The 18,081-nt window shown below is 43.0% G+C and overlaps 2 protein-coding genes across 2 annotated transcripts; one reads left to right on the top strand and one right to left on the bottom strand.

The window, feature by feature from the left end:
• Window positions 1–857: 857 nt before the first annotated feature.
• Window positions 858–13,783, top strand: CCT2 (chaperonin containing TCP1 subunit 2). The gene is made up of 16 exons (XM_056339244.1): window positions 858–1,012; window positions 2,195–2,269; window positions 2,591–2,656; window positions 2,755–2,866; window positions 3,774–3,850; window positions 4,841–4,953; window positions 5,492–5,694; window positions 5,887–5,987; window positions 6,074–6,201; window positions 7,957–8,060; window positions 9,857–9,976; window positions 10,559–10,687; window positions 10,782–10,885; window positions 11,875–11,974; window positions 12,678–12,819; window positions 13,464–13,783. The coding sequence occupies exons 1-16, from the start codon at window positions 1,010–1,012 to the stop codon at window positions 13,492–13,494; spliced, it is 1,608 nt and encodes a 535-aa protein (XP_056195219.1). The 5' UTR covers window positions 858–1,009; the 3' UTR covers window positions 13,495–13,783.
• A 2,566-nt stretch (window positions 13,784–16,349) lies between these two features.
• Window positions 16,350–17,186, bottom strand: LRRC10 (leucine rich repeat containing 10). The gene has a single exon (XM_056342143.1). It carries the CDS (start codon window positions 17,184–17,186, stop codon window positions 16,350–16,352), a length of 837 nt encoding a protein of 278 aa, XP_056198118.1.
• Window positions 17,187–18,081: the final 895 nt, after the last annotated feature.

Here is an 18,081-nt window from a genome sequence, read left to right as displayed (position 1 = left end):
GTCATACAAACCAATTAACTTTTTTTATATGACCAGGTAACTAAATGGGCTTTTCGTGTGGAGGAAAAGCAGTGACAGGACAAGGCTTGGATGGGTTCTCACGTCTGCAAAGCTGCCAAGATAATAGTTACCAATTTTTTAATATTGAAATGAAGAGTGTATTGAGTAGGACTGCTGGGGTATCTCCTGTTCACTGCTTTTAATTGGTGATGCGGATGATGTAATAGCTAATAGCTGCGACGGTCTGGCAAGCGTGCTGGAGGCCAGAACAGTAATTTGAAGGAATCATTTCGGTTGGAAAAGACCTTTAAGATCATTGAGTCCAACCATTAACTCTGGACTGCCAAGTCCATCACTAAACCATGTAATTAAGCACTGCATCTATGCGTTTTTTAAACACCTCCAGGGATGGCGATCCCACCACGTCCCTGGGCAGCCCGTTCCAATGCCTGACAGCCCTTTCACCGAAAACATTTTTCCTCGTGTCCAGTCTAAACCTCCCCTGGTGCAACTTGACGCAGTTTCCTCTTGTCCTGTCGCTAGTTATCTGGGAGAAGAGACCGACACTGCCTGCCTACAGCCTCCTGTCAGGGAGTTGTAGAGGGCCGGAAGATCCCCCTTATTTATAACACTTTTGACTGGTTTGAGAACTGACCTCCAGGAATATGACACAATTAACCTGGGCCAACTCTAAGCTCCTTTGCCGAGGCAGAAATAACCCCGTATAGGAGCGCAGTGGAAAGCAAGTGCCCAGATGGCAGCTCCTCAGCGGAAGGCTGGCGCGCTGCCGTGCGCTCACAACCCGCCCGCCGCCGCCGCCCGGGCCCCGCCATTGCGCAGGTCGCGCTGCGCGGGGGCCGCGCGGGGGGACGGGTACGGCTCCCGCGGTGCCGCGCGCCGCCGGAAGCGGCGGCTCCTCTGACGCCAGTTCCGGCCGGAGCTCGTGGTGGGCTGCGGAGCCGCGCGCTGGTTCTCTGGCGGCCGTCGGCGGGGTCCCGGCACCGGCACCATGGTGAGCGGGCGGCAGCGCCGGCGGCGCTTTTACCCGGGGGAGGGCGCGGCGCGGCGGGGCGGGGCGGCGGCCGCGCTCCCCGCAGACACGCGTGCGAGGGCCTGGCGGCCGCGCCCCTCCCCCACGCTTTGTCCGGCGGCGGTGGCGTGGGGGCGGCCTCGCGCCCTGCCCCACGCGCGGGAGGGAAGGATGGGGGAGGGGGGAGGGGGGAGGCGGCGGCGGCGGCGAGTTGGGCCTGGAAGGTTCTAGATGGCGCGCGCGGAGGGCCCGTCAGGGCGCGGCCAGGCCGGGCCGTGCGGCAGCCGCTCAGCCTGCGGGCCCCGCGCCGCTCCCGGGGGCACGGCCACCCGCCCGCAGGGGGGCTGGGCTCGGCCCGGGCCGGGCGGGCCGCGGGGGGGGGGGCGGTTTCTGCTCCCCCCCGCTCCTCTCCTCGCCTCTCGGGGCGGGGGCCGCTCCCGGGCCGGGCGGGGAGGCCGCTGCGGGCGCTCTGCCGCGAGCTGCCCTCGCGCCGCCCGCGCTCTCCGCCGCAGCCTGTGGGATTGCTCTCGTCCGGGCGGAGGCGCGAAACTCCTGCCAAAAACGTGTGCCGAGCACGCAGCGGAGTAGTCGCGGCACTCCTGGAGAGGGTTGATACCTTTGTTCTGTTGGGATTTCATCCTGATTTGTTTAAGGCCTTGAGTTCCTTGGAGGTGTTAGTCATCAAAATCATATATTCATTACTGCTAAAATTAGTTTGCATGGGTATGCAGCAAATATTAGTGTTTTGCGCAAATATCAAAATACAAAAGCCCCGTTAACAAGGCTTTTTGGGCTTCTGCTGGTTCTACCTATCCTTGCATCGTTCGGATCTGATGGTTAGCCTGCAGAACAGCCCTGCATACGTGGCCACGAGGTAAGGTTCGAACATCGTATCAGAGGACGCGATGCGCAGTCTCTAGGAGTAGATTGCAGTCAGTCTTGTAATCACATCACATAGTTATGAGATTGAGAGAGAGGATTTTAAGAAAAGAGTCAAGGTGAATTTATCTTGAATATACTTTGTATCAAAACCAAATGGGTTATAGAAATAAGTCATTTTAATACTAAAAACATTGTTTAGGTTGTTAGTGACAGGGATTTGTTTTAAAAAGGCAGAGTTTTATTAAAGCTAAAGGGATCTTCTTACATTAACTCTTATTTTAGGCATCCATTTCCCTTGCTCCTGTGAACATTTTCAAGGCAGGTGCAGATGAAGAAAAGGCGGAAACAGCTCGGTTGGTAAGTTTGACTCTTAAGAAACTGGCAATACTTGTGGTAATTACACTTTGTTTTTTCTGATGTTAAATGTGCTGTCAGTTTGTGGTGATGTGGAACTTAATCTGTCCCTTGTTCTTCTGTTACGTGTCTGTGAACAAAAGGAAGGAGGAGTGTTGTTTATATTAACATTTAGAGAAACTCCTCATAATTGTTCAAAATCTAAGTAACTGTACCTTGGCTCAGAAGATTGGTTCATTGGAAGACACTCCTTTTCGCTGTGAGACAGGCTTGTACTAAAGTAGAAAGAAATAATTCTCTAAAGTATGTTTGCTTTTATTTCAGTCATCCTTTGTTGGTGCCATTGCTATTGGTGACCTGGTCAAGAGCACTCTGGGGCCTAAAGGCATGGTAAGCCAGTTGCAAGTTCTCAGTAGGTACACCTGTTGATTTAGTTTTCATAGTTACAGTACATTTTCAAGCAGTATTCTACATCTTGCATCTTGTAGGACAAGATTCTTTTAAGTACTGGGAGGGATAGCACAGTAACAGTTACCAATGATGGTGCAACCATCCTGAAAGCTATTGGTGTTGACAACCCAGCTGCCAAGGTCTTGGTTGGTGAGTTTTTAAAGCTTGTCATTGCAGTACTGGCATTTCTTCATTTGTAGCTTTATTACGTAGTTTTTGTTTGTTGTTAGAAAAGTATTCTTCAAGTAATGTGAAAAATTGAAGGGAGGGGGAGTAGAAATCCTGAAGTAAGGAGGCGAAGGTGTTGCAAGAGTTGTGGATCTCTGCAAAAGCAAAATTGTGGTATATGCTGTTCTTGCAAAACTGTTCTGGTGTCTCCTTGTTTTCCCTCAACCCTGGCTTGTCCCAGCAGTCAGAAAGGACAAAAGAGAGCTCTACACCCCTCTTTTTTTCAGTGGGAAAATTCAGAACAGAAACCTACTGGGGTACAGAGATTATCTCGGGTTTTCCATGATTTACATCTCTTTTTATTACTTTGTCAACATTGTGCTCTGGACAGAATTTACCTTTGTGGTCAACTGTCTTAAGTGCACCAGTGGTCCCGTTATGGTGGTGAGCAGTACCCTGAACAATTTGGTGTCGAGTTTCTTAATGAGTTTGTGTTTGCTTGGTCCTTGTTTATCAACAGTTCATGAGGCATACTTGGTTATTGTATTCACTGATCCTGTATGTATACCTTAGAGGTTCTATCAGGCACTGCTTCCTTTTGATGACCATCTTTAGGAATGGGGACAGAGGAGAGTAGCCATTGACTATTGCCAGGCTGGAACTGGTGTCTACATTGTAAATAAAGAGCAGGGATTTGAAGGATGCTGAATTTGATCTGAATCTTGGGGTTTTTCTGCGACTTAGAGAATGACCTCTTTAAATTACTGAAGACTAAGATTCTTTCTTCTTCTCCAAACTAATGTGAGATAAAAATAATTGTATGTGAAACTGGTACCAGTGAACATGGTATTTTGAATCAAAACATTAATACGGTGTGTTTCTCCTTTAGATATGTCAAAGGTTCAAGATGATGAAGTTGGTGATGGAACTACATCTGTCACAGTGTTGGCAGCGGAATTACTGAGGGTGATGTATTACAGTTTTTCTTTTTGGCAGTGTACTCAGGTGATATCAGTAGAAGGGTGTGATTTGATGTTTATGAGTAGGACTCCCAAAGTATAGGGTACCTTGCTCCGTTGCTGTTGAAATTGATAGGGGAAACCCCTTGTGTGTTGCGTCATCAATATAGAGATATATACATATATTTTTTTTAGACTGTATTCCTTATATTACTATTTATAAGTTCAGAAATATTTTAATTTGGTACATTTATAGAAAAATATTTCATTGTGCAAGTGAAAGAAGTATCACTCACAGATCACTCTCTGGATGTTGCACTGGGCAGCATGCAGCAGTGCTTAGTTGTGATGTTCAGTTCTTTGAAATAGTTTTCCGTAACCTTTATGAGGAAAAAAAAAAAGGCACATTAAATTCTGTTCTTGAGTGCAAGAGACCTGATTTCATCCTGTTCCTTTAAACTTGGCATGGTTTTTATGTTTATGTAAGAGTTTACGCTGTCAAGCTCTAAATCTGAATTTACTATGAAAGACTTCAGAAGCGAGGAATTCTTCTTAGATTTGCTGGCGCAGCTCTGCTAATCATCTCGGATCTAGGAACTGTGATCAAGAGCATCTGAGAAATGATTCATCAGTTCACTAAGTTCCTTGCAGAAAGGGTGTTTGAAGATGTTTATTTTTTCCAACTACACTTCATGTTGTAGCTATAAGTGAACAAGAAACTGATCTCAAACATGAAGTGAAAGATTGCTATTCATATTGGAATTAAGATTTTTTTTTTCTCATTAATCAGAATTTCTTGATGATATTCCAAGAGCAGATCATACATGCTTAGATTGGAAAAAAAACGTGCCAGCAGGGTGACTTTAATTTCACTGTTATAGCTCTCTGGCTTTTACTGCTATTCAGAACTTTCTGATTACTTGGGAGTGTGTTTGTTAGTTAGTGTAAATGCACCTTGAGGGGGGAAGAAACCTAATTATTAATTTCATTTAAATAGGAGGCAGAATTACTGATTGCAAAGAAGATTCATCCTCAGACTATCATTGCAGGCTGGAGGGCAGCCACAAAAGCTTCAAGAGAGGCACTTCTGAAAGCAGCCGTTGATCATGGGTTAGTATTGTATATTTGCTGTAACTCGTTATAAACCAGTCAAGATTAAAACATCAGTGGGAATTATATACCACTGGGAAATTCTTTGCTCTCTGTTAAGTAGTGTAAAAGCTGAACTTAAGAATTTTAACGGTTAAGAAAAAAGTCTACTTTGTTTTTTAGGTGAACTACAGAAGCTTTATTAAATTACTTATGATGTGGAGAAAAAAAATGCGAGCAATCATTTGCTCCCTAGAACGAACATCTGAGCTGATATTTCAGACTTAATACTCTTGATTTTAGATGTGACTGTTTTCTTTACCTGACACTTTGAAAGCACAGACTTTCTAAAGCTGAATGCAAAGGTCCTAATTGAAACTGGATTTCAAATAGAAGGTTGTATTCTGGGACACTGAGGGATTCTGTGCAGCATTTGTGAAGTAGAACACGTTACACATAGATACAGGCTAGAAGAAGCAGGGAGGAGCTCACAGTGGCAGGTTAATGATAAGTTAAGGCTTTCAGACTTCCCACTTTAACTGTGTTGACTTTATTTTAGTGATGATGAAGTGAAGTTCCGTGAAGACTTGATGAACATTGCAGGAACAACTCTTTCATCAAAATTACTTACTCATCATAAAGATCACTTTGTCAAGCTAGCTGTAGAAGCTGTTCTTCGGTTAAAAGGTTCTGGTAATTTGGAAGCTATCCACGTTATTAAGAAACTTGGTGGAAGTTTGGCTGATTCCTACTTAGATGAAGGTAAGTCTTTGTGTGTTGGCTGTAAGTGCACTTGAGAAATGAAGCTGTTAAGTTATACGTGTCTGTACAAATTTGTTCTAGGAAACATTGCTATGTTATTGAATTGAATTATAAGTATAAGGGGGGCTTGTAATAATTTAAATGAATTGTTCTTTTAATTTGAAGCCTTACAAGACTTTTCTGTTACTACAGGCTTTTTACTTGACAAGAAGATTGGTGTAAATCAGCCAAAAAGAATTGAAAATGCAAAGATTCTTATTGCAAATACTGGTATGGATACAGACAAGATTAAGGTATGTGACAGAACTGCTGTTGTGAAATTATGCTTTTGTAAATGGCGTTAATTTTTAGACTGAATGCTTTGTTTTCTTTGATTTAGATTTTTGGCTCTCGTGTTAGGGTGGACTCTACAGCAAAAGTAGCAGAAATAGAACAGGCAGAAAAAGAAAAAATGAAGGAGAAGGTAGAGCGTATTCTTAAGCATGGAATAAACTGCTTTATTAACAGGTATGTATTTTCTTGGAAAAAGGAGAGAGTTACAAAGTAGCAAGATGCTAATGTTGTCTGAGTAGTATGAGTATGAAGAGCATTATTTATGCCTGTACCTGTAAAATTAGGTGAACTTAACTAATGCTTAATTGATTCACCTCCATGAAGCTGATGTTACTTTCTGTGCTTTTCCTTGTGCACCGTGGGCCCCCTCTTTGCTTTGTTTTAAAGAGGAAGAACTGATGTTACTTAAACAGGGACCCATGTTTAAGTCCAGTTGAAACAATGTCACTGTGCTGTTATACTATCAGATTTACTTAGTTATGAGTACCAGCAGCGTTGTCTGTATCCATATGCCCCCTTTTGTGGGAAATTGATGCTGAAAGAATCTGTGTTGCTGAATGCGTTTAGTTCAGACTGAACCAGCTATGCTTTTTCCTGCATTAAAATGCTGGTGCTGGAGTACTTCTCCAAATTCAGGAGTGTTTGAGAGACCTCTGTGCTCCCTGTCATGAGCCTTTTCTTTTATATGCATCTTTGAAATTATGATATACAACCATTTTCATTTAAGAGTTGTCAACAATCTAAGTTACTTAGTTCTGTTAGCAGTGTGCTTCTCTTAAACTGTTGCAGTGAAAAAAACCCAGATTTTTTTAATGATGAAAAATGCTTCTGCCTTTCAGTAATTCTCATTTGAGTGAAACTGCCAAATATATGAGCAACTTGACACCTGTTGGTGTGGTGCATCATGTAGTCTGCTAGAAAGTTGACTAGCTAGTTCCACACCAAAGGATGGGAGTTGTAAGAGTAGTACTGTTTGCCACAGTAGCAAAGATGTACTCTTTCAGGACATAGCGTGTGTTATAACTTGCCTTCAAAATTTGTGTTAAGTATCTGTATGAACCACTGACAGACTGATGAATCGCATAATCCCTCCATCTATGTTATGTTTCACATACATTGCATTCTAGTGTAGGCAAAATGAATGCTTCTTCCTGTGGACATGGGACAGATATAGAGTCCTAGAGTTAGGAGCCCTGTTGGCAATTCGATAGAAGAATTCTTTGAAGTATGCAAAAACAATCCTTAACTCCATCGCTGCTAAGCTCAGGTAGCAGTTAGTCAGTGTAGCCAGGCTCGTGATATTCCAGTTAGACTGACTCTTGACTTTCAGATTTCTTCCCTGATAAAATTGACTTGCTTAGAGGCATACCGTAGATCCGCTTCACATCTGATACTCTGAACATTAGCCAGTTAAATGCCGCTGATGAGCTGCTTGACAAAGGTCAAGGGCGTATGTATCCAGAATGGGAAGAATCTTCTCTGTGCCAATTGTCTCTCTGAAGATAGGTTAGAAGCATCTTTTTTGATGGAAATGGCATCTCCCAGCTCCTGCTGAGTCTCTGCAACACTCAATCCCTTAATTTGGAAGGGAAAAATATTTTGACATAGTACTTCTGAATGGTCATTGACCATTCAGCTTTGGAAGACTACTTCGTTCTAGAGAGGGTGGGATACATATTACGCTGTGATCTGCTATTTGTATACGTTACCTTTTTTTTAAGCTTTGTATGTTTTCCTGTCACCGTGTTTGTTTCTGTGTGGTGCAACATCCTGTGTGTGGCAGGTGCCTCGCATACTGACGGCTTTTGTAGTTTTCAGAAATCTGTCGTGTGTCCACGCTGCTGAGAATTGGCTGTCCTTCGTTACTCTGGTATTTGGAAAGGTTTGTTCCATGTGTAATGGGAAGGTGTGTCTGTGTTTTAACTGTAGACAGTTGATCTACAACTATCCTGAACAGCTTTTTGGAGCTGCTGGTGTCATGGCTATTGAACATGCAGACTTTGCTGGTGTAGAGCGTCTGGCTCTTGTTACAGGTAAGTACAGTACCTTGTATGAAACTTGGAGGGTCACGTTATTTGTTTGATCTTTAGTAAATGTTAATGCTTGATCACCTAGTTTGTACTTTCTACTATTAAGCAGATCTGTGAATGTGAAAAGTACTCCAAATAAACTTTGTTTTACAGAACTTAAATACAATTGTATGTGGAGAACCCTACAAAGTTGTCCATAAATAACTTTGAAATTAACTTTGTTTATTTATCAGCTGCTATGAAAACTGTCAGTATTTTTTCAGAAGTGGGTAGCTCAGTTTCTATCTTTATATGTTATACTCCACATTTAAACTCTCTGAATCCTCCCTGCATAATGATTAACACATTTTTTTTTTCCTCTAGCAACTGAAAATGCTAAGTGTGGAATATAATTTAACCAGTTAGTGCCAGCTAGTAATTTTCTTTCATATTTTAAAAATATTTTCAGTTAAGTCCCTGCTTGATAAACTTTTGAAATGTTTGTTTTCTAGAGAAAAAAATTAAACTTAGCGGTTGAAAGAATGAAGATGATGAATGAATCTGCAAGTAAATTAATACCACCTTGTTATAAATGGCAGTTGTTTGTAGTAATAGATTAGACTAAACAGTCATTCTTTTTTAAAAATGTGGGCCTGAGTCATCGGCTTGAGGTGGACCTCAAACAACATGAAGAACCTGGGTATTTTTAGTAGTGGCCAGTGTAGATGTGACTCTAGTAATTAATGAAAATGAAACATTTGGAAGACCGCAGATGATTCTCATTGCTGAAGTTAGAGATATTTAACTGGAACATCATAAAAATTTGATTGTGAAAGCGATCAGGAGAATGGAGAATTTCCTTTGCAGAGAGAAAGGAAAAGGTGCTGCTTGTTTAGCTTAGCCAAACTGAAACAGCAATTGTGTATAACTGTAGGCACACTGACACAAGCAAATGCTTGATTGAGACGAGCACTGCTTATGTTCTGGAGCAAAATAAAAGCAAATTTTGTAGGCAGAGCAAGTGGACCATATTAGCCCACACTGGATCAAATAGTGCAGTTGAAAAAAAACAGACAAGCTTTTAGTAAGCACAAACTCTACAACAAATCTTGTCTTTCCTTGTACTGCTACAACTATAGCACTGCTGCATGCTAATGTGGAATAGTTAAGCATATGCTGGGAGTGAATGTATGTAAATGGTTTTCTAATGAGAAGAGCAGGGTACTAGAACAATATTCTGTTCAGAGACGTTTTGATCTGTGTAACAGCTATTTTTTTGTTTGCTATGGAGGTTTAGAAGTAGCCCACAGTATTGCTGCTATGAAATAGCACAAGACTCTTGATTCAGGAGAATGGTGGCCGGTGGTTCTCAGCCATCATCAGGCAGGCAAAGTTAATCCTGGCACAAGCTCAAGTTTAAAAACATGACAAACTTCATTTAGTATTTTATAACTACTTGAGTAGTAAATACTACTAAATCTTTAAACGATTGGCATTTTAATATAGGCAGAGATCAACATTAATCTCTTATCCAGACAGAACTCAAAAGCATTACAGCTATTGTAGTTCTTGTGGTGTGAAACAATATTGGTGTTTTAAGGACTTGTCAACATCAGTGGAAGGTTTCTGGTTCTGGTGCCATATGCTGATGTTGGAAAAATTCAGCTTATCGTTATTGTTAATGTAAATCTATTTTTTGGCAATTATGATGATTATTTTTTTTCCCATCTTTTCCCCTCCCCCTCCCCTTGGTTAGACCTTGCCTGAATGGATGCTTTCATTGTGAGCAATTTGACTTTCACATGACCTTACATTTGTAGGTGGTGAAATTGTATCAACCTTTGATCACCCTGAGCTAGTAAAACTTGGAAGCTGCAAGCTTATTGAAGAAGTCATGATTGGAGAAGATAAACTTATTCATTTCTCTGGAGTGGCAATGGGTAAGTGTTTTGCCACTAACAGCACGTGTAACATTTGTGTTAACCCGCTGCTAATGCTGTTCAGTTACCAGGATGGCACGGGAATTTTGTAATGAATCATGTAACCATTTTTATTAAAGCCTTGCTCTTCAGTAAAAATCCTGCAAAGAGGTGTGCTGATGGTTGAAATTTTGTATATGTTAAATGAACATAGACATTTTTAAGGATAGGGACCAGAATTTCTGCTTTGGGAGATTAAATTGACAAGAAAAATAACAACATGTCATGCTTTAAGAACTTGAGAGCTTGGTCTAGTAAATGCCAGTACTCTTTTTAAGTTTCCAAGGGGTTGTTTTGAGATAGCATTAATTTTCTATTAAATTAAATAAGGTGTTGTGGAACAGTTCATTGATAAAAGCAATAGCATAGTGTACATCACTTCGCTCTACCTGTGAAATGTCATCGTGCTTTCTTTTTCCCTCAAAACTGATCTGTGTAAAACTTAACTGCAGTGATAGCAAAACCATTACAAATGCTTTGCAGTAGCCTCATTTTGTGTGTTTGGTTTGTGGTTTTTTACCCTTTTGCATTTGTGCTTTTTAGGTGAAGCTTGCACCATAGTTTTGCGTGGAGCAACACAGCAGATTTTAGATGAGGCGGAGAGGTCTTTGCATGATGCTCTCTGTGTTCTTGCCCAGACCGTGAAGGACACTAGAACTGTGTATGGTGGAGGTGAATATTGGATTCTTTGTATTTTGTACGTGATACACGTTCTGTATCAAACTTGAACAGTAATACAAAACATCTGTGTGTCTCCCATGAATAGGTTGTTCAGAGATGCTGATGGCTAATGCTGTTGCAGAACTTGCCATCAGAACACCTGGCAAAGAGTCTGTTGCAATGGAGTCCTTTGCTAAGGCTTTACGAATGGTAAGTTTGTTTAATCAGATTGCTGGATTAATAGACATAAAGTTTCACTAAGTTTATTAGCTCCTGCATCAGATAGCTGTTTCTTTGAAAGTTTTGGTTGTCTAAAAAGTGAAATTTAGCAACAGAGCTTAGGTGAACAAAGGGGGAAAAGTTACTTTTTCCTCTTTCAAAACAGCCATGCTTTTTTTTTCCTCTTAATTCTGCATGTTACAGAATTCTGAATGTTCAATTAGAAGAGGGCAAGTGTGTGGTTCTTGTTCCTTTTAGCTGCAGGGTTAAAAGTGCAGCAGAAATGGCACATAAAAATCTCAACTTATTCAGTGGAAACTGATTTAGAAATGAGCAGCCCTTCTGTTCTATTGATACTCTGGTGTTATTTAATTGTATTCATGCTGTAGTACTATCTTTTTACATTTATAGAATATTACTTTGTTAACAAATTGTCAGTTTGAGAAAAATTGCCCTCCTGTAATTTAAATGTGGGAAAAACTTTCTTAGAAAATGAAAGACTATGGGAAAACATTTCTCCCAAGAGAATTAAATTAAAGAGCATGGTAAGACTTGGCATTACCTCTTCAGTCAGAATGTGCAGTTTGCACTGCTGTCATTTAAACAGTGAACAGAATGATCTGGTGATTAATGCTTACCAGCAAGCTTAGGTTCTTAAAATGAAAAAATTTCTCCAGTTGTAGTCTGAAATTAAGAAAGAGACATTTCTTTCTGCCTATGTAAAATGAACTGACAAATCTGCTAACACACTTCTGTCCTTTCAGCTACTCTCTTATAACAGGATCTTAAAATCCATAGAAAGGTAGTCTGATATTTTTTTTCTTTTTTCCCATCTTCTGATCACTGTAACAGAGCATACGCCATCTTCTTGAAACTCCCTTTTCTTGCAACTTAGTAAACTAGAAATATTGAAGCACGTTTCATGTTTATTTAGAGATCAGTTTGCGCGTTAATAAAAAACAATCTGTCTATCCCCTTAGATCCCAACAATAATAGCTGATAATGCTGGCTATGACAGTGCAGATTTGGTTGCTCAGCTCAGAGCTGCTCACAGCGAAGGGAAGACTACTTATGGACTTGGTAAGGGGCTTGATATTACTTCTGCTGTTGGATTGCTGTTTGGGAGTGCAGTAAGGCTTACTAAGCTTGGTCATATCTGTTTGTCACTGATATATTCAGCTGGAAGTGCTGAGTATGTTGATTCCTGTTTGCTTTGCACAGAATGTAGGCGTACAATGTTATGTTCCTTTATCATTCTACCAGGCTTTACACAATAGAGTGAAAAGCTCTGGGTTTGAAGGGGATGGTTTCCACCTTGAAAATCGTTTTCCTTACTTCCATTGAGTCTAGTTATATGAAACTTAAAAAGAAAGGTATTGGGTTTTTGTTTGTTTTGTTTTTAAATCAACACAGCCAAGCTTCCGTGTCATGTCCTGTCCATCGCCTTCCTGTGTCTGCCCCCTGGCACCCACCACCCCCCAACAAAAAAAAAAAGTTGTGGAGAAGAATTCTGAAGTTGATAGTACCTAGGGAAATAGTGCTGAGAGTCCTATTGGGACCTCTGCTCCTCTTCCTGGTGTGTAATGTTTTCATCATTAATTTTTTGTATGTAATTGCAACGTGTTAGGCTTAAATCAGGAGCTTGAAGTGAAAGACTTTAATACTTCCCTTACTATCATTATGGTGCATTTGAGCAGGTAAGTTACTGTGCTGTCAGCTTCTTGTAATTTCGTTAAAAAAAACCCCAAGTTAAAAAAACCTGTTCATGTGTCTCCTTTTCCAGATATGAAAGAGGGTATCATTGGAGACATGGCAGTCTTGGGAGTAACGGAAAGTTTTCAAGTCAAGAGACAAGTTTTGCTGAGCGCAGCTGAAGCAGCAGAAATGATTCTTCGTGTCGATGACATTATTAAAGCAGCACCGAGGTATGATCTGAGTATCTTACTTGGTCAGTTACAGTGGTATAGAGTAACCTTCTGTGGAAGAGTAATTGTGCAAAAAAAGTCTTGTTCTAAAAATACTTATTTGAAATGAAGACTGACATCTAACACTGATGTTAGGTGATTTTTTTTGCATTAGCAGTATGAACAGGCCTTCAGAGAAATTAGCGTGCCTGAACAATGTCTAGGTAATCCTGGGTCACCAGCTACTCATGTGCTATATATAGTACTAAAACAAAGCAGCTGATGAAAATGTAAGGGATCATGCTGCATTTTTTTCTTTTGGCAAGAACTGTAGTGAAATGCCCAGCTGCTTGTGAAGTAGAATCTGCAGCTAAAAGAAAAATACATTTGTTTAAAAGTTTGGAAAGAAGCACCGCTTCTAGGCCGGTTCTGCCATGTGTGCCCACTGCCAGGTATTTTGCACTGTTTTGTGAATCAAAAGTGTTTTTTTTACAATGGTCAGAGGTGGTTTGTTAGTTTTGAGACGATACTGCCTTTTGTGCTGTGAGATAGAGCTAGCACTGAACACAAAATATCAACTAAAAATTACAAATAAGGGTGGGTGGGGGAGCCTTGTGGTCATCAGCCTGAAGGGGGAATTTTCTGATTTTTCTTTCTCTCCCCAGAAAACGCGTACCAGACCATCGCCCGTGTTAGTTTTTCTTCAGTACCTGAGGATGTGTGGACCAGATCTCGCCTAGTAATTTTTTGTAATGATCTAGTTTTTGTGAGGTTATGGAACAGAAGCTTGAGACAAGCAGATCTCCATCTATGGCATGAAAATTACCATCTTCGGTTGGTTTTAACTTATTTCAGTATGTGTTGTGGGGAAGAATTCACTTTAAAGTAAAATGGGGGTTTATACAACCCTATCCCTTCTGTTCCTATCCAGGTTCCACTTAAAATACACAAAAATAATAATAAAAATATATTCAAATTCATCAAAGTTGTATTTGTCTTTGGGTAGAACCAAGAAGGGCTGGTTCATTAGAAAAGCTGCAGTGCACATCCTCAGTCCTGGGTGCCCAGGCAGTCGGCGTGAATAATAATGTCTCACACCTTTGTGCCTTGCTGGTTCAGGTTGACCTGCTGCTTTTAGCATAAGCAGTTTATGCCAGTCCTGGCTGTAATAGGTTTTAAGTTGGGTTCCTAGAAATAGGCTCCGAAGTTAAATTCACCCTTTTCTAGTGATGCTGAAGTATTACTTGTGTCTTGATGACTAAAGGAAAAGAAAAAGCTGAAGAGGAACCTTAGTCAATGCCCAGAGCTACAACAAGGGATTTTACAGCTTTTAACACCACAGATTTTATGTAGATAGTTCTGCTGAGAAGAGTCGAGAGGAAAATGCTGCTCAGGGGAGAGATCAACATCCTGGACTAAACAGTCTGTGTGTTTAACTATAAAGGTGTGGACTTGGGCCGACTTCGCGCACTTCAATAATAGCGGGCAGTTAGTGGAAAATGTGCCAGGCTGTGTCACATTCCCTTTTTTGCATCTGCCCCCCCTTATGCCTATTACAGCCTATCTTCATAGTCTCTTTCTTAATTGGACTAGTTTCTTTGTTTGGGTCATAAGGAAGGCTGTGGTGCCTGCAGCAGTCTTCATGCGCATTCTTGATGCCTGTAAGCAGAGACAATCTGAGGCACTGACTGCGTGGGAGCCCCAGGAGGGGTGCCACCGGGTGTTGTGACCCTTCTGGCTCTTGCAAGTATAACACAGCACCCTGGCAAACGTGAGGGTGAGCCTGCCAAAGCACAGGGTGTTTGATTTGAAATCAAGAAAAGTAGCCATGCAAACATTTATCTCCCTTCGGTTTCCTGAAATGAAGAAAATCTGCTTACAGAATGCGCTTCCCAACTCTCACAGCAGACTACTCCGTATTGTCACATTTGGAGATCTGAAGAGAGCACCATGTTAAATACAGACTGTTGACAAGCAGGTAAAAGCACCTTCTTCCCCCCACCCCCCCTTAGATGAATTACCGGGTCAGTTCCACAGGAAATAAAACATTGAACTTGGATGTTAAGAGAGCCCAGACCTTTTGTCTTGCTGAATATTTTTTTTTTGTAGGAAGGAATAGTTTGTTGGAACAAGGTTAGATAAAGAATTGGGAAAGGGGTAATTCAGTTAATTCCAAAGAAGGATGGCTCAGCTCAGTAAGATGCTCGTATACTTTATTAAATTTGACTAGTAAGGACACTACATGGGTGCCAGCCAGATCCAAATTCATTTAACAAGACGGCAAGTGCTAGCAGAGTCTATTTTCCAGATAATTTTTCAAGCATGTGAATGACATCAAGCAGTCATGAACTGGCATTAAATCAAACCTTTTCTGGGAAGTCAACTGCTGCTTCTGCAGGCTGTGCTGGTGAGACAGTTCCGCTTGACCAGACTGTTCTGTGCCACCAAGGGCTCCCCACCCTGTTTAAAAAAGCTCTCTTTTAGCAAACTCAAATGATCCATGCTATGGAATCAAAAGCTGAAAATGTCATTTTGAGCCAGATTTCTGTGTTACACAGTAACAGCAAAACTTCAAAAAAAAAGTTCCGTGCATTTTGAAGGGGATCTGAGCTGGTCTGAGTTGCAAGCTGGAGAAGTACCTAGCTAAGTCAGCTGAGTAACGTTTGCCTTCAGCTTCAAATTCTGGGCATGCCTGTTAGGGGCAGGCCCCCAGCTCTGGGTTTTATTCATGCAAGTTTACCTTTGCAGCTTCTGTGGGTTTTCTGTTGTAGCCAGGCTTTGATTTTTCTTCTTTGCTACTGCATGAAAACGCAGCATGAACAGCTACCCTTACGGGCAGCGTTGCTGATAACGTAAAAACTGGCAGCGAAGCCTCTAGCTCTCCTCACAGTCATTTAAAATGCTGCTTGGAAATAACAAAACAAGAGTGGTTGAGAATTTTCCAGGAAGGCGGCAGCAATGGTAAGAGGAGAGCTCGCTGGTACCTACGTGCTGTTTCCTTAGGACACAGCCACACCTCTGCTACCGCTTCCCACGCAGCAGGGCAGGGAAGCCTTCAAGCTGTTGCTGCTGCTGTGTTTCAGACAAGTCATTTGAGACAAGTGCTGTGGGTTACTTGGAAGCGGTGACTCAGCAGCGATCACCTTGAACGGTGGCTTCCAGCTGAGCTTGGACACCTCAGCCAGGTGGAAGGGGGAAGAGTGAGCCCATGGGCTTCCCGTGGGTGAAGAGCAGCAAGTCCACGCGTGCTCTGTACGATCCACCCATGGAAAACATCTACACTGTGTCTTAGATCTACTGTGAACTCTGGTCCCCACATGGCAAGAGGGGGAAAGGGTGGAAGTCTTTGCTCTAGAGAGTGCTGGGTGCAATGCGAAAGGGGGTGTCTGTACAAGGGAGTTCTGCTGTCACCTAGCTCCAAGCCGTGCACCTACTCCTGAAGACTAGGTGGGTGGCATGGTGCTTCCTGGACACCTGCGAGCAAGGGAGGAGTAGAGGCTGGGTGGTGGTGTGAGTGCGCTGCCACCTTTGCCAGGGCAGGCAGCTGAGCATTAGCAGGGTTCGGCCTCTGGCTCAGGCTTGGCAGCAGAAGGTGGCAACAGTTTCTCATCGAGTGTGATCTCTATCACTGCTCCAGACCGCTTGCGGGGTTCGGGGGTCTCCTCTGACCATCTCCCCACCCTGCGCACGCCTTTGGCCACTTTGGGTGCGTTCCTGCAGGGGTTGTGGTCGTAGATGACCAGCTTCAGCCCGTGGAGATGAGCCAGGCTGGGGAAGAACCGGATGGAGTTGCGATCCACGTCAATCACCTCCAGAAAAGGCATGTCCAGGAGCACAGGGGGGAACTCTGAGAGCAGGTTGCCCGACAGCCAGATGGTGCGCAGCTCCTGCAGGCACTGCAGCTGGGCGGGGAGCGTGCGCAGCGCGTTGGAGCCAGCGTGCAGCGTCTTGAGCAGGCTGAGCTCGCACACCACTTCGGGCAGGCACTGCAGGCAGTTAGACTCGATCCAGAGGGTCTTGAGGTTCTGCAGGAGCCGGAGCTCGAGGGGCAGGCTGCAGAGCTTGTTGTTGCCCAGGTAGAGGATGCACAGCTGCCTCAGCGTGCACACGACCAGGGGCAGTGCTTTGAAGTTGTTGAAATCCAGCGCCAGGATCTGCAGGTTTTGCAGCTGCTCCAGCTCGGGGGGCAGGTGGTTCAGGTTGTTGTCGCTCAGGTACAGCTTGACCAGTTCCCTAAAAGAGCAAATGTGCAGAGGCAGCCGCCTCAGCTGCCTGCTGCTCAGATCCACCATTTTGTCCACTGGCATCTCTTCTAGGTCTTCCAGGAGGTACTTCTGGCACTCATTGGAGGGCACAAAAGCTATTATGGCTTTCAGGCTGTTCCCCATCCTGGGACCGACTTTCTTTGGGGATGGCCGGGACTGCAAGGGGCAGGGGCCCACCTTGGTCTTCTGCTGTGCACTGGCCTGCGGTAACTCTGCCTTCTCAATATAAGGCTCTGTTTACATGCACCAGCCATTAATCTCAAGGGCTCTGAAATGTTTCTGATAACCGAATGAGTGTTTGGTGACGGGGATTACGCAGAGGACGACTCAGAGCGCAGGTTTCCCTCTCTCGCCCACGCTCCCCTTCACCCCTCCCCAAAAACATTCCTTCTTGCCTCTTCCTGCACACTGTAAATGTTTAAATGTTCCCTGATTTTGCCCCAAACCATCCCCGCCATGCCCCAGCCCCTCACCTCTCTCCGGCTGCGCTGCCTGTGCAGCCAGTGCTGGCTGTGGCGATTGGCTCGAGAAAGTAAACACCACAGAAGACCAAATTTTTAAATGCAGATGTTTAGCTTTCATGAAACTTTCAGCGGAAATGTCGGATGTAATCTAATTGTTGTTTAAAATACCTGTCAAGACTTGACTGACTTTCCAGACGAGTGGCACTTTTAGGGATTTACTTTGCAAGGTGCCAAATACATAATTTCAGAGTGTAACCTGCCACCCAGTACTTATCTTAAAGCTTTAACACAAATACTTGGCAAACTGCTATCTTGAGCTGTTCTACTATTTATGTTCCTAATCTAACAGTGTTTACTATAGCCTCTGGCACTCTTGACTGTGTAGGGCCTTTTTCATTACATTATGTTTTACTTCTTGTCTGAATCCCCATTTAATACGCTCGCTATCACAACCTGCCAGGGCTGTTCTCCGTCCGCCTTCCGACTGTGCTACTGCAGGTCCTGTGTCCATACCAAAACCTGTCAAGAAACTGCCATAGATTTAATTCCATCAA

This window comes from Falco biarmicus, chromosome 5 (genome assembly GCF_023638135.1).
Source record: "Falco biarmicus isolate bFalBia1 chromosome 5, bFalBia1.pri, whole genome shotgun sequence".
NCBI classification, from domain to species: domain Eukaryota; kingdom Metazoa; phylum Chordata; class Aves; order Falconiformes; family Falconidae; genus Falco; species Falco biarmicus.
Note: the sequence above shows the minus strand (reverse complement) of the source record. Positions and strands in the feature narration are given on the sequence as shown.

Bases quoted from the DNA above. Each gene is read 5' to 3' on its own strand.
- CCT2 (XM_056339244.1), top strand. The intron at 9,977-10,558 runs GTAAGTGTTTTG...TGTGCTTTTTAG, and splicing joins TTTCTCTGGAGTGGCAATGG to GTGAAGCTTGCACCATAGTT. The intron at 12,820-13,463 runs GTATGATCTGAG...TTCTCTCCCCAG, and splicing joins ATTATTAAAGCAGCACCGAG to AAAACGCGTACCAGACCATC.
- LRRC10 (XM_056342143.1), bottom strand. From the start codon at position 17,186: ATGGGGAACAGCCTGAAAGCCATAATAGCTTTTGTGCCCTCCAATGAG.